This window comes from Podarcis gaigeae, assembly GCF_964106915.1.
Source record: "Podarcis gaigeae genome assembly, chromosome: 15".
Taxonomy (NCBI): Eukaryota; Metazoa; Chordata; class Lepidosauria; order Squamata; family Lacertidae; genus Podarcis; species Podarcis gaigeae.
The window spans coordinates 7,854,674-7,867,608 of record NC_139692.1 but is presented as its reverse complement, the minus strand read 5'-3'; the positions used below and the strand labels follow the sequence as shown (position 1 = coordinate 7,867,608).

General features: G+C 45.9%; 1 protein-coding gene across 2 annotated transcripts in view; it reads right to left on the bottom strand.

The window, feature by feature from the left end:
- Positions 1-2,426: 2,426 nt before the first annotated feature.
- The window catches only part of SLC18A1 (solute carrier family 18 member A1), a 37,676-nt gene continuing 27,167 nt past the window's right edge, over positions 2,427-12,935 (bottom strand). For both annotated transcript variants that reach the window (XM_083713618.1, XM_083713619.1), the window contains exons 13-16: positions 9,938-10,001; positions 6,831-6,950; positions 5,559-5,692; positions 2,427-3,167 (exon numbers count right to left, since the gene is read on the bottom strand). In XM_083713618.1, coding sequence (XP_083569744.1) covers positions 3,054-3,167; positions 5,559-5,692; positions 6,831-6,950; positions 9,938-10,001 — 432 coding nt within the window. In that variant the 3' untranslated portion in view covers positions 2,427-3,053. The remainder of the gene's footprint in view (positions 3,168-5,558; positions 5,693-6,830; positions 6,951-9,937; positions 10,002-12,935) is intronic.

Below are 12,935 nucleotides of genomic sequence, written 5' to 3'. Positions count from 1 at the left end.
CAGTGACTTTTCTTATTTGAACCCGGAAACGACATGCCCAGATAAAGAGACGAGTCACTCTTTATTGATTTCGTATCTCTAGGCTGTAAAAGTGTGGACGTATGGAGAGGTAGGTTTGAAAATGATGAAGGGACACAGGATTGGCTGAATTGCAGCTAGGGGTGGAGCCTCTCCGTGCGTGGCGACCAATCAGAAAGCTCAGCTGTTTGTTTCTCTTTATCAGTCTGGTTAGGGTTTTAGCCGCGTTATTCCTCCCGCTTTTGTTGCTCTTCAATGTATCCATTTTTTAGAAATTAGTAAATTGGGGTGGGTGCTGTCTGCGTAGTAGGAAAGTCTATAGCAGTGGGGTGCGATCCTGCCCCAGCCCACCCAAATAGCTTGTAGTTTGGCAAACTTTCTGCAGCTAATTTCAAAGTATATCAGTTGCTAATTCCTTTTTTTTTTAATACAAAAAATAAATGTAGCTTTGCCATGAGAAAAAAAAATCTTTATTAAGGCAATGGCGTTACTAGGTCAACTGAAATGCCGTTACTAGGTCAACTGCTCAAGCGTTTCATATGCACTACCTGGAGATGCCAGGGATTGAACCTTCATGCAAAGGATATCTTCTACCATTGAGCCTCAGTTCTTCCCTTAAATCCCTACACTGAGTACCAGATCACCAAACCAGGAGATAGGCATCTGTGCTTGCTCAGGACAAAATGCTGCAGTGTAGTTTGTGCCATTTAAATGCCTTCAGTCCTTGTTCACAGTTTTTTTTTTTAAAAAAAAACAACATTGCAGGGAGAGAAAGCGGCCACCAGTGTCTCAGGAGCCATCTGTATGCAGGTCCTTTCTCAGAGGTTTCTTCTCCACGTCCCTTTGGAAATCTGGCAGCATGAACAAGGATGCCCCGATTCCCTTCCCAGTCTCACGCCTGGACTGTTTCAAATGGAAATTGTGGTTGCTTCAATGATAGAGACATGCAGGTGCAGTCAGCCCATGACACACACTGATGGGTGTTTTTTAGTTCCTCCAGGGACAGGTGAAATGAGAAGATTCAGAACAGGGATTTGCATGGAATATGGGGAGAGGTGGGGAGTGTGCAATGCATTAAAAAGGCAACAAAGCCTTCTAGAGTTTCTCAGCACAACAGTCCTGCTGGATCAGAGCAAAGACCCATCCTTTCAGGTATCCTGCTTCCCACAGAGACAAATGAGATGCCTTCAGGAAGTTCACAAGCAGCACATGAAGGCAACAGGCTCTTATAGTACACATAAAACAAACTGGTCTTTGAATACACTGCTTCTGATAATGGAGGTCCCACTTTATCATCTTTCCCTCTATTGGGAAAGGTCCATAGCTCAATGGTAGAGCATCTTCCTTGCATGCAAGAAGTCCCAAATTCAATCCCTGCCATTTCCAGGTTGGGCTGGGACAATCATGGTCATATATATATATATATATATATATATATATATATATATGCCTTAGGTGTGAGTGCTGTTATTTAGGTAACCAAAAGGGCACCACTCTCACAAGAAGGAGATATCAGCATTATTGTCTATATGAGTTTTCTTGATATTTGCAAGTATTCATTGACTTTTAAAGTATATTCCTGTAGTATGGAGACGAAAGGCAGGACAAGAAAAGTGCATTGTGTGAATCCTGAACGAAGAGTAGTAAGAGACTTATACCTTGAGCCTGGAAGGATAAATACCTACTGTCCGAAGACCTCACCATCCTTGCTATAGTTGAACACATTTTTTATATGTCAGTTTCATGCGGATATGTATTTGGACATGTAAATGGCTTACATAGATTTATATACAGTGGGCTTGTAACTTATGCCCCCTTTGCATATGTGATTGCAATCTTACGCGGGTCAGAGGGAAATAAATAAATAGATGGATATCAGGGAATATCCACAGTTCCCCACTCTCCATTTATTTCCCCCCCACCAGTTCACTCAATGTGTTTTCCTTGCTTACTAGCCTCTGCAATGGTCATGGGAATACCCTGGCAAGCTTCCAGAGCCCTCACACATCTTTTCTAGAACCCGATAAACAGCCCTTTGCCTCATTAGGGGGCATTTCCAATGGTTCCTGACTTTGCTTGGTTTTGCCTTTGCACATGGACCCCCAGAACAGATTCCTTGCATACGTTGTGGGCAAACTGTACAGATGATTATAGTATTATCAATGTGAACTGATGGGAAATTTCCCCTTTTTTCTCACCCCCACCTCTCTGTTTTTCTTAACTTTTCTTTCTTTGTTTTTCTTCATGATGCAAATTCTGGCACTCACAGCTGCAGAAGTATGGACCTGCAACTGGTCAGACCCCCTCTTTGGGGTGTGTGAGATTTTATTTTAATTTTAGTTAAAACATTTGTACCCCTCCTGACACAGAGGTTGCTAAAGGACGTTATTCCCGGATCAAGCAGAAGAATAAGTCAAATAGCTTTAATCACTCAATAATAAGACAGCAAACAATATTTAGATGAATAGCAGAGACTGGCCACATCTGTTTGTTTCAAATAGCCATAGGAAGATATTTAACCTCTGAATGGCAAATGGGAAGTGTTTCAAAGCAAGGGTATTAGTTTGCCTACACACTGCACATAAATTGACATTCCCTCTGTTTCCAGGGTTCAGAGTAGGAGTGTCATTGCTTATGTTGCCAAAATGGCACCACCCACACACAAGAAAGAGGCATCAGCAAGCATTGGGAAACTTCAAAGTTTGCAGAAGTATGAGAGAATCTTGGGGTGGGGGGACCCAAGAACAGTTGATGAGGACTCAGCTTGCTCAGCGGCTGTAGAATGAAGGTGGAATCCAGTTGGCAAGCCAGAGGGAGAAGGAATGGAACGGAGGAGCTGGAATCCTGAGCAGGGAGTACCCCAGGCTGCAGCATTCTGTTGCAGGACCCACTCCTGCATTCTAATGCCATCCTCCACCATTTATTATAGTACATCCCACGGAGACCCCTTAGAGTACTGCACTTGACTTGGGGCTGCACTGACTTGACAATGTAGCCGTTGATTGAGTCTCAGTTCTGCTCATCGCTCTCAGCTCCTATTCTTCAGTCTCAGCTTCTTCATCACTGCTGTCTGTGAGTGGGAACTCCTGGAGGGCCTTCTGTGTGGTGTAGCTTCTGGTCTGCATGGGGCATTCTTGGCTTAGAATTGCCTTTGGAAGTGGGGTGGGGGTAGCGGGGAGAGATAGGACAAAAAATATCAGATGCATTGTAAGGTGCCGGCCAAGAGATGATGATGATGATGATGATGTTGATAATGATAATGATAATTTATTTATATCCCACCCTCCCCAGCCAAAGACGGGCTCAGAGCATCTAACAATAATAAAAGTAACACAGCATTCTAAAATCAATTCAATCTTGAACGTCAGGTCTTTTGCACTGGCTCGGCCCTTCAGGGGAAAAGGTCTCAAAGGTCCTGTTATCCACCTGTCCCAGTGAACGACACACTGAGAACCCCTGCCCTAGTACAACCAAATTCAGTAGTACCTCGGGTTACATACGCTTCAGGTTACAGATGCTTCAGGTTACAGACTCCGCTAACCTAGAAATAGTGCCTCGGGTTAAGAACTTTGCTTCAGGATGAGAACAGAAATCGTGCTCCAGTGGTGCGGCGGCAGCAGGAGGCCCCATTAGCTAAAGTGGTGCTTCAGGTTAAGAACAGTTTCAGGTTAAGAACGGACCTCCGAAATGAATTAAGTTCTTAACCCGAGGTACCACTGTATACAAACAACTCCTCCCTCCCTCCCTCTGGAGTTGTAGTCATAGGCTGTGTGCGACCACACAACTTCCCCCAAAGAACCCTGGTTTGTCCCACACAGAGCCACAATGCCCTGCACCCTTACCAAACTATGGTTCCCAAGATGCTTTGGGGAGGCTTTGCTCATGCTTTAAGCGTATGATCAGCACGAAGCCAGAGTTGCACCAGTGCCACACTCAGGCTGCTGTTAATGGGTGCTCTGGACATAGCAGCCCATATGGAAAGAAGGGAGGAAGGCATGGTTGGAGTTTCAATAATTAACAGACTAGCCTTAAAGAAACAGAGTGTGCACATGTTTGCTCACTTTTGCAGATCACCCAACAAGAAGCTGCTCACAAGCATCTTTCCTATTTGCAAGAGAGGCACAGGCTATGCATAGATATCTCAATCTGTCCTACAGAGGGAGCAATGCTGGAGGCACAAAATGTCATGCCCCCCCCTTTCCTTGGAGGTTGCTTCTGGCAGTTTCAATTTTGCACAGAATTGTCACACTGAGAGATCATCGTAAGCCTCTGCATGAATATGACTTTATAATATTTTCTTAATTGGGATTCATTTTGAAAATGCATACCAAACCCTTTGTTCAGATTATTTGCAAGGAAGCTTGCCAGTCCAAATAATACAAAAACCTCCATCCCAGCCACCTTTAGTCCCGTGGCTAGTGAATGTGGCCAGAGTGTGCTCAGTTCTGAAATCCTGGGGCAACTCCCCATTGTTCTTTCTGACAAGGAGGGGTTAAGCAAGCTCACTGCAGCTCTACTTTCTCTGGCCAATGGATGGGGCCAAACAGGACCTCCCCTTTCCGTGATGAATTTCCTGGGAAGTTCAGCCTCTCAGTCATCTCTTCTGCAGCGAGGGATGTTACCCTTTTCTCCCTTGAAAAATATATTGATCTGAAGGTGGAAGTTGGAAGAGTTACACTTCCCCCCCTCCTCTTTCAGCTCTATGTGTTTCTTAAGTTCCAGATTACCGTATTTTTCGTCCTATAGGGCGCACCGGCCCATAGGACGCACATGGGGTTTTTTTGGGGGGGAGGGAATGAATAAAAAAAATATTCCCCCCCCCCAGCCGCGGCTGCTGCCCCAAGCCTTGCACACGCCTGCCCGAAGCACGGGGCACCCTCCGGAAAGCTCCGCGTGCTTCGGGCGGAAGGCTGCCGCCCCAAGCCTCGCGCGCCCGGCGGGACCTCCCGCCAGGCGCGCAAGGCTTGGAGACACTCGCCCGAAGCACGGGGAGCCCTCTGGAGGGCTCCGCGTGCTTGGGGTGGCAGGGTGCCGCCCCAAGCCTCGCACGCCCGGCGGGAGCTCCTGCCGGACTTGCAAGGCTTGCGGATAGCTTCCTGAAGCCTGGAGAGCGAGAGGGGTCGGTGCGCACCAACCCCTCTCGCTCTCCAGGCTTCAGCGAAAGCCTGCATTCGCCCCATAGGACGCACACACATTTCCCCTTCATTTTTGGAGGGGAAAATGTGCGTCCTATGGGGCGAAAAATACAGTAATTCTACTGGATCCACATTTTCTACAGGATCCAGCAGCAGTTTCCCAATGCTCTTTGCTCCCCTGGTTAATGGCACAGGCCAGAGTGGATATTTTAGCTGCTTACATTTGGACTTCACCTGCTGGAATTTCCCCCTTTTGATATTACTTTTGGTTTATTTGTTTCAGATGCTGGTAGGCACCTTGGAAACATTACGGAAAGGTGGGGTCCAAAATGTTTTACATAAATAAACAAGAAGACGAGGAACCCTTTGGATTCGGTCAGATGACTCCCTCGGGGGTGAACTTACAATCTTCTCCTCCTTGGCTGGTGGGCTCCGCAGGAACCAGCAGAGAGGGGCATATGCAAGGTTGATCCCTCCAATGATGACCATCAGCCAGGGAAAGCCAATGACCCGTACAAGAGAACCCCCTATAGAGGGACCTGCAAGCAAAGAATAATATCAATGCTTAGTTAATTCAGTGAGCTAAGTGCATTCAGGCTGTGCAGTAAATTCTGTTTTCAGCATTCAGTGTCCTTCAAAAGCTATGCAATATTCAGAGACAATGGGCTGATTGGGAACCGGGGGGATGAAGAAAACTTTACAAATCATGTCAAGTTGACCACAAACTTGACATGAGCCAACAGTGTGACGCGGCAGCTAAAAAAGCCAATGCAATTCTGGGCTGCATCAATAGGAGTATAGCATCTAGATCAAGGGAAGTAATAGTGCCACTGTATTCTGCTCTGGTCAGACCTCACCTGGAGTACTGTGTCCAGTTCTGGGCACCACAGTTCAAGAAGGACACTGACAAACTGGAAGGTGTCCAGAGGAGGGCAACCAAAATGGTCAAAGGCCTGGAAACGATGGCTTATGAGGAACGGCTAAGGGAGCTGGGCATGTTTAGCCTGGAGAAGAGGAGGTTAAGGGGTGATATGATAGCCATGTTCAAATATATAAAAGGATGTCACATAGAGGAGGGAGAAAGGTTGTTTTCTGCTGCTCCAGAGAAGCGGACACGGAGCAATGGTTCCAAACTACAAGAAAGAAGATTCCACCTAAACATTAGGAAGAACTTCCTGACAGTGAGAACAGTTCGACAGTGGAATTTGCTGCCAAGGAGTGTGGTGGAGTCTCCTTCTTTGGAGGTCTTTAAGCAGAGGCTTGACAACCATATGTCAGGAATGCTCTGATGGTGTTTCCTGCTTGGCAGAGGGTTGGACTCGATGGCCCTTGTGGTCTCTTCCAACTCTATGATTCTATGATTCTAAATCACAACTTGCATCTGTTCTGGGGTTGGGCAAGGGACACAATAGACTCTCTGAGGTGACTTTTTGTTTTGGCAAATTACAGTTGAAATTAGAAAGAAAGGCCAAATGTTCTACTGCAGCCTGAGGACCCCTCCAGATGTCCTTTTCTACTGCACATTCTTGATGGTTTGTGTTCATGATGCTGTCGGAGCAGTCATAAGCCAGCATGGTATATTGGTTGGAGTTAAATATTTAAAAGCTAGAAACAAACAGCACATGGGCGCAACCAATAGGCAAAGAAACCACAGGGCGGCTGAGTACTCATCCATACCAAAAGCAAAGCCCATGCAGAAGGCCACGTCAGCAATGGCATAGACACTGCCATAGACAGAGGTGTGGCGAAGGTCCACCAAATATCCCATGATCGGCATCATTGAAGAATCCACCATACCTATTCCCAGAACAAAAAGGAGGGGGGGATGCCATGAGACGTAGAATTTAACCATAGCCCAGGTTTCAAACCACATGTGATTATTGTTCTGAAATATTAATATTATTATATTCAGTGCTTTTTTTCTAAAAAAATGTTTAGGGGTACTCTCATTTTGACTCAAGAAAATCACCATTTTATAGTTCAAATCGGGGGAAATAAATACAGTAAATGGACAAAAGTACAAAGATTTACAAAATGTTTAGGGGTATGCATATCCCTGTGTATCCCCCAGGAAAAAAACACTGATTATATTAATGAATCCCTGTGAAACATTGTGAAGCAATCGTATATATGTATAATTTTATTGTATCTAAGCTGGGATAAAAAAAATATATATCCACTTAACATTTATTGGTTGTTAGATATGGTGGCTATGAAATAACAGCAACAAATAACCCCAAAATGCATTGCCTTCCCCATTTTCTTAACATACTACGTTTATGCAATTCAGTCTAGAAGATATATTCCAAGTAGACCTTTTGAATTACCCTGGGAATTTTCCCTGGCACATAGAGGCAAAGTACTGAGTACTGAGAAATTAATGAGGACAACAAATTTAGGTCCATGAATTTCAGTGGGTCTACTCTGTGTATGACTAACATTCGATACAACCTGTCAGGGAACTGACATCAGAGCGAGAGGCGGAGGCAGGGCTCCAGAGCGATGCCGGAGAGGGGACCAGCAGGGGGGGAGGAATTCAGTGCGACACCAGTAGAGAAGGGAGGGAGATGGAGCAATTGGAGACTGGTCTCCAAGACCCTGCATCAGAGACTAGTGGAGAGAGTGCTGGCACACCCCTGCCTTCCCCTTACTTGCGCAGACGAGTTCCGCGCAGGGAAAATAGGAGGAGACTTGGGGTCAAACAGCTCTTATGCTGGAAAAGGTTCAAGAAACGCCCACTGACAGATTCTGCAAGCGACTGACTGGCCACGGAGTGTGGGCTGTCAGCCAAGGCATGGTGAACCAGGCAATCAGACACCACTAGCAGGCAACTTATGCACAAGTAACCCCTTACAACCATTACACAACCCAAAATCTTTGCCCTGCCCCATCGCAAAAACCTGAAATGGCAACTCTGAATAACCCATCTGTTGACTCCCTTTAAGCTCCTTGTTTGTGAGTCAGATGCAAGAAGTCAACTAAATTAGAATGTGTTTCCTGGTCCAGCATGCACCGTTTGTTTGTTTGTTTGTTTGTTTGTTTGTTTGTTCTCTCTTATCCCAGTGTTGCAGTCACCCTGTCTCTTCAGTGCAGGCTGAGGATGAACACAAAGCTGAGATGCAGAAGGCCAGATGTCTGTCAAAGGAACGTATTTCTGTTATACCGATAGCAAAGTGACAGTACAGTCCTCTGAGGTTTCCCTTCTCAGATTACAGGGTATGCTTTCAGGATAATCTGTGTTAGAGTGGAGGGGAAATTTGAGATTTGTAGATGGTTGGCAAGTAGGAGCTTTGTAGGGTTCCAGCATGGCGTTTGCTTTTGGGAAACTGATGCAGCTTTAAAGACTAGGGACTCAGGTACACTCGTCAATTATCGTATTTTTCCGTCTATAAGACGCCCCCATGCATAAGACTATTTTGGGGGACTCAGATTTAAGAAAATGGGGGGGAGATGGCCCAGAGTATGACACCCCCTAATTTTTGACATTCTTTTATAGGAAAAAAACCTAGTCTTATACACGGAAAAATAAGGTATATTGTTATAACTGCGTTATAAACATGCGGCAGCAGATGGCATTGTAGAGCAGTGATCTGTCGTTAAGAGTTTGTGTTTTTCTGTAGCGTTTTCTTTATCCGTGTAGATCCAGTCAAAGACTGCAATAGTTTTACTGAAATCAGAGTCCCAACCCAAAATGGGTCACATTTTTGCCCTGATTTTGAAGTCCCCCTGACCCAAAGTTCAGGGGATATATTTGTAAACATGTATTACGAAAATATCATTCATCTCCGGTATTCAGATTTCACAAGGGAGTGAACTGTATAAAAGGCAAGTCTTGGGAATTCAAGCAGCTCAGGATGAAATGCAGGGAACTCTTCCATTCCTGCAGTACCTGTTCCTTTCAGGTTCCTTCTCTCTTCTAGAGTAGAAGTCTCTACTGTCTGCAGTTATCACCACTAAAAAGACAACAGTTTTTCTAGACTTGCTCAGCTCCTGCTGCTGCAGAATATAAAGGGCCAAGGGCCCTCTCTCATCCATATTTATGACCCCTGTTATTCCATGGACTTCCTGAGGCAAACTATTGAACAACCATCCTCATTTAACAACGTAAGAACAGCCTGCTGGAACAGTGTTTGGCTTGCATAAAGCTAATACAGAGGTCAGACTATGTTAAGTCTTTATTTAGCATTATTCTTTCATTTCACACCTTTTAACGCACCTCCCTGTCACTTTTCAAACGCCAATTCTTTTAAAAAGTAGATTTGTTGCACAAGCGCTTTAATCCAGTTTAATTGTGCAAACCTAAATTGGCACAATGCACTCGAACCCCTCCCACAAAATAGTGACAGTCTGGAGGTATCTCAAGTGTGGACAATCAAGGGTCCAACCTGGTGGGCTCCTGGCCAGAACGAGGATGGGTCCCCTCTGATGGTTGAAGTGCCCTGTCCATGCAGGACGATAGTGACCTCCCCTCCAGCCTTTCTCAAAATCCAAGGGCCTTCAGACAGTGCATGTGTGCTCATCCTGGACTGCACCACTTTGGATTGCAAGTGGGGGTATTGTAGGAGGGAATGCTTTCTTCATGTCAAACCCCACACACATTAAGAAAAGGCGCATATCCAGGAGAAGACTGCCCCATGACCTTTCTTCCTGGCATGCTAAGCTGGATCTTTTATTTTAACTTCAAGCCTGCAATTTCCCCACCAGCCTTTCTAAAGCTGTTTGGCTGTTTTTCCAACATGCGTTTTTGCTCTATGTGTTTGCTGTGGACAGCTTCAAAACCTTACCAAGGGCAAAGCCAACCCCACCATTAGGCCCGATGAGTCCATAAAGATTTTGAGCCAGGGGGACCTGTAGAACGAAAAAAATGAGATGGGGTAAGGCCTGGAAAGGACAATAAAAGCCAAAACAGCGCCCTGCCTCTTATTTCCTTTACAGCATGGGTAGGTAAACTAAGGCCCAGGGGTCAGATCCAGCCCAATCGCCTTCCAAATCCAGCCTGCGGATGGTCCGGGAATCAGCATGTTTTTACATGAGTAGAATGTGTCCTTTTATTTAAAATGCATCTCTGGGTTATTTGTGGGGCATAGGAATCCGTTCATCCCCCCCCTTCAAAATATAGTCCGGCCCCCCACAAGGTCTGAGGGACAGTGGACCGACCCCCTGCTTTACAGACTTAAAAGTGTGGATATGCAAGTTCAACACCTGGATATGAAATGAGAGCACTGGTGGAGGAATGAGGAGGGCAGGGGAAGCACACTGCCCCCAGCACCATCAGGGAGGGGGTGCGCTGCGCACCCCCCACTGTGCTGGGTGCCACGCCCCCAGGACGCATGCCCCGCCCTGCGGGGTGTGCGCCAGACACGCTCCCACCTGCTCTCCTCCCACGGTGCCAGAGCAGGCAGCTTCACCACTGAATTAGAGAACACATCTCAATCCAACATGACGATTCAGGTACCAAGCATGACATTGATTAGGAGTCTTGCGACAAAAACGTCACAGTGTGGAGTGTCCCTATTCAGGGTTCCAGCAAGCCAGCCATGGCCCATCCCAGGATACTCCAGCCCTTCAGCTAATCTGTTTCTTGAAGGGAAGGTGCCTGGGAGGGTCCTGGCCCTGGCCCTATAGGCCTTGGTGGTATAGAAGGCTCTTCCAGGGGTTCCCTGCTGGATAGCCTCGGATCCAGAGGTCGTCTGATCTTCTGAAGCATGTTCAAGGTCACGCTCCTGCTGCTTATCTGGTGAGTCTGCAGCGTCTGATTCTGTGCCTGGATTGCTGCTGGTTTCATGGGTCATGACATGGAGAGTGCTTAAACCACAGTTTCCTGGTTTGGACATGGTAGGAAACCATGGCTTGACAATTCATATACAGGTGAAACTCGGAAAATTGGAATATCGTGGAAAAGTTCATTTATTTCAGTAATTTAAAAGGTGAAACTAATATATGAAATAGACTCATGACATGCAAAGTGAGATATGTCAAGCCTTTATTTGTTTTAATTGTGATGATCATGGCGTACAGCTGATGAAAACCCCAAATTAACAATCTCAGAAAATTAGAATATTAAATGAGACCGAGTAATGCAGAAGAGCTGAAGGCTGCTATTGAAGCATCCTGGTCTTCCATAACACCTCAGCAGTGTCACAGGCTGATAGCATCCATGCCACGCAACATTGAGGCAGTAATTGATGCAAAAGGGGCCCAAACCAAGTACTGAGTACATATGCATGCTTCTACTTCTCAGAAGTCCAATATTGCTCTATTTGCAATCCTTGTTTTGCTGATTTCATCTAATATTCTAATTTTCTGAGATTGTTAATTTGGGGTTTTCATCAGCTGTACGCCATAATCATCACAATTATAACAAATAAAGGCTTGACATATCTCGAGTCTATCTCATATATTAGTGTCACCTTTTCAGTTGAATTACTGAAATAAATGAACTTTTTCACGATATTCTAATTTTCCGAGTTTCACCTGTAAGATGGGCATGGAAGGAGATGGCTAATGACTTTAATTCATCACTTGAGCAAACCACTGTTCATTGGAGAGAAACCTACCCGTATTTTTCGCTCTATAACATGCACCCGACCATAACACGCACATAGTTTTAAGAGGAGGAAAACAAGAAAAAAAAATTCTAAACGAAACAGTGGATGTATGATTTTTGTGATTCATGCTGTGGCTACAGACACATGATCTGACGGTGAGTTTGGGGTAGCCCAATGCAAAAATCCTGAGGATCCATGTGGATCCATGCTTTGTAACCACAATTTTGCACCATTGCAGCCCCAGGCTACAGTTGGTGTGTGATTTTTTTGGTGCAAGCTGTAGCCATGGACATGATATGTGATCTGATGGTGAATTTGGGGTGACCCAGTGCAAAAATCCTGAGGATCCATGTGGATCCGTGCTTTGTAACCACGTTTTAGGTAGGGAGGGAAGGAAAAGCACTCAAAGGACAAGGAGCACGTGTGGGGTGTGTGGAGAAGGGTGCTGCTAATAATGCAGGCAAGCGGTTTAAGGGGAGAAGGCTCCTCTCCTCTCCCACTTTGCTCCTTTGAAGCAAGCAGGCTCTCTGTCCCTCTCTCCTCCCCACTCCCTACTCTTCTCCCGCTTTGCTGTTTCAAAGCGAGCCACGGAGGAGGGAAGGAAGGGGAACCATGGATCCTCTGCTCACGACTGCAGCAGATCCCCCTGCCATCTGTAGGCATTCGCTCCATAACACACACAGACATATCCCCTTACTTTCTAGGAGGAAAAAATTGAGTGTTATGGTGCAAAAAATACGGTAAGTCTGAATTGGGCTACTGCCTTACTATTTGGGTGGGTGGGAGCCAGTGTGGTGTAGTGGTTAAGAGCAGTGGACTCGTAATCTGGTGAACTGGGTTCGATTCCCTGCTCCTCCACATGCAGCTGCTGGGTGACCTTGGGCTAGTCACACTTCTCTGAAGTCTCTCAGCCTCACTCACCCCACAGAGTGTTTGTTGTGGGGGAGGAAGGGAAAGGAGAATGTTAGCCGCTTTGAGACTCCTTGGGGTAGTGATAAAGCGGGATATCAAATCCAAACTCCTCCTCTTCTTCTTCTTCTTCTTCTTCTTCTTCTTCTTCTTCTTCTTCTTCTTCTTCTTTTGCTTTCCTGGTGGATCATTGGTCTTCATTTCATAGCACAGAAAATTCTTGACTAGTCTGCTGCCACCAAATTCTCTTCCAGGATTCCTTTCCCACTCATAACACAGAGGGCCAGAGTTAAGCTGGCCCTGCAGCTTCTTGGCCTGGCTCCCC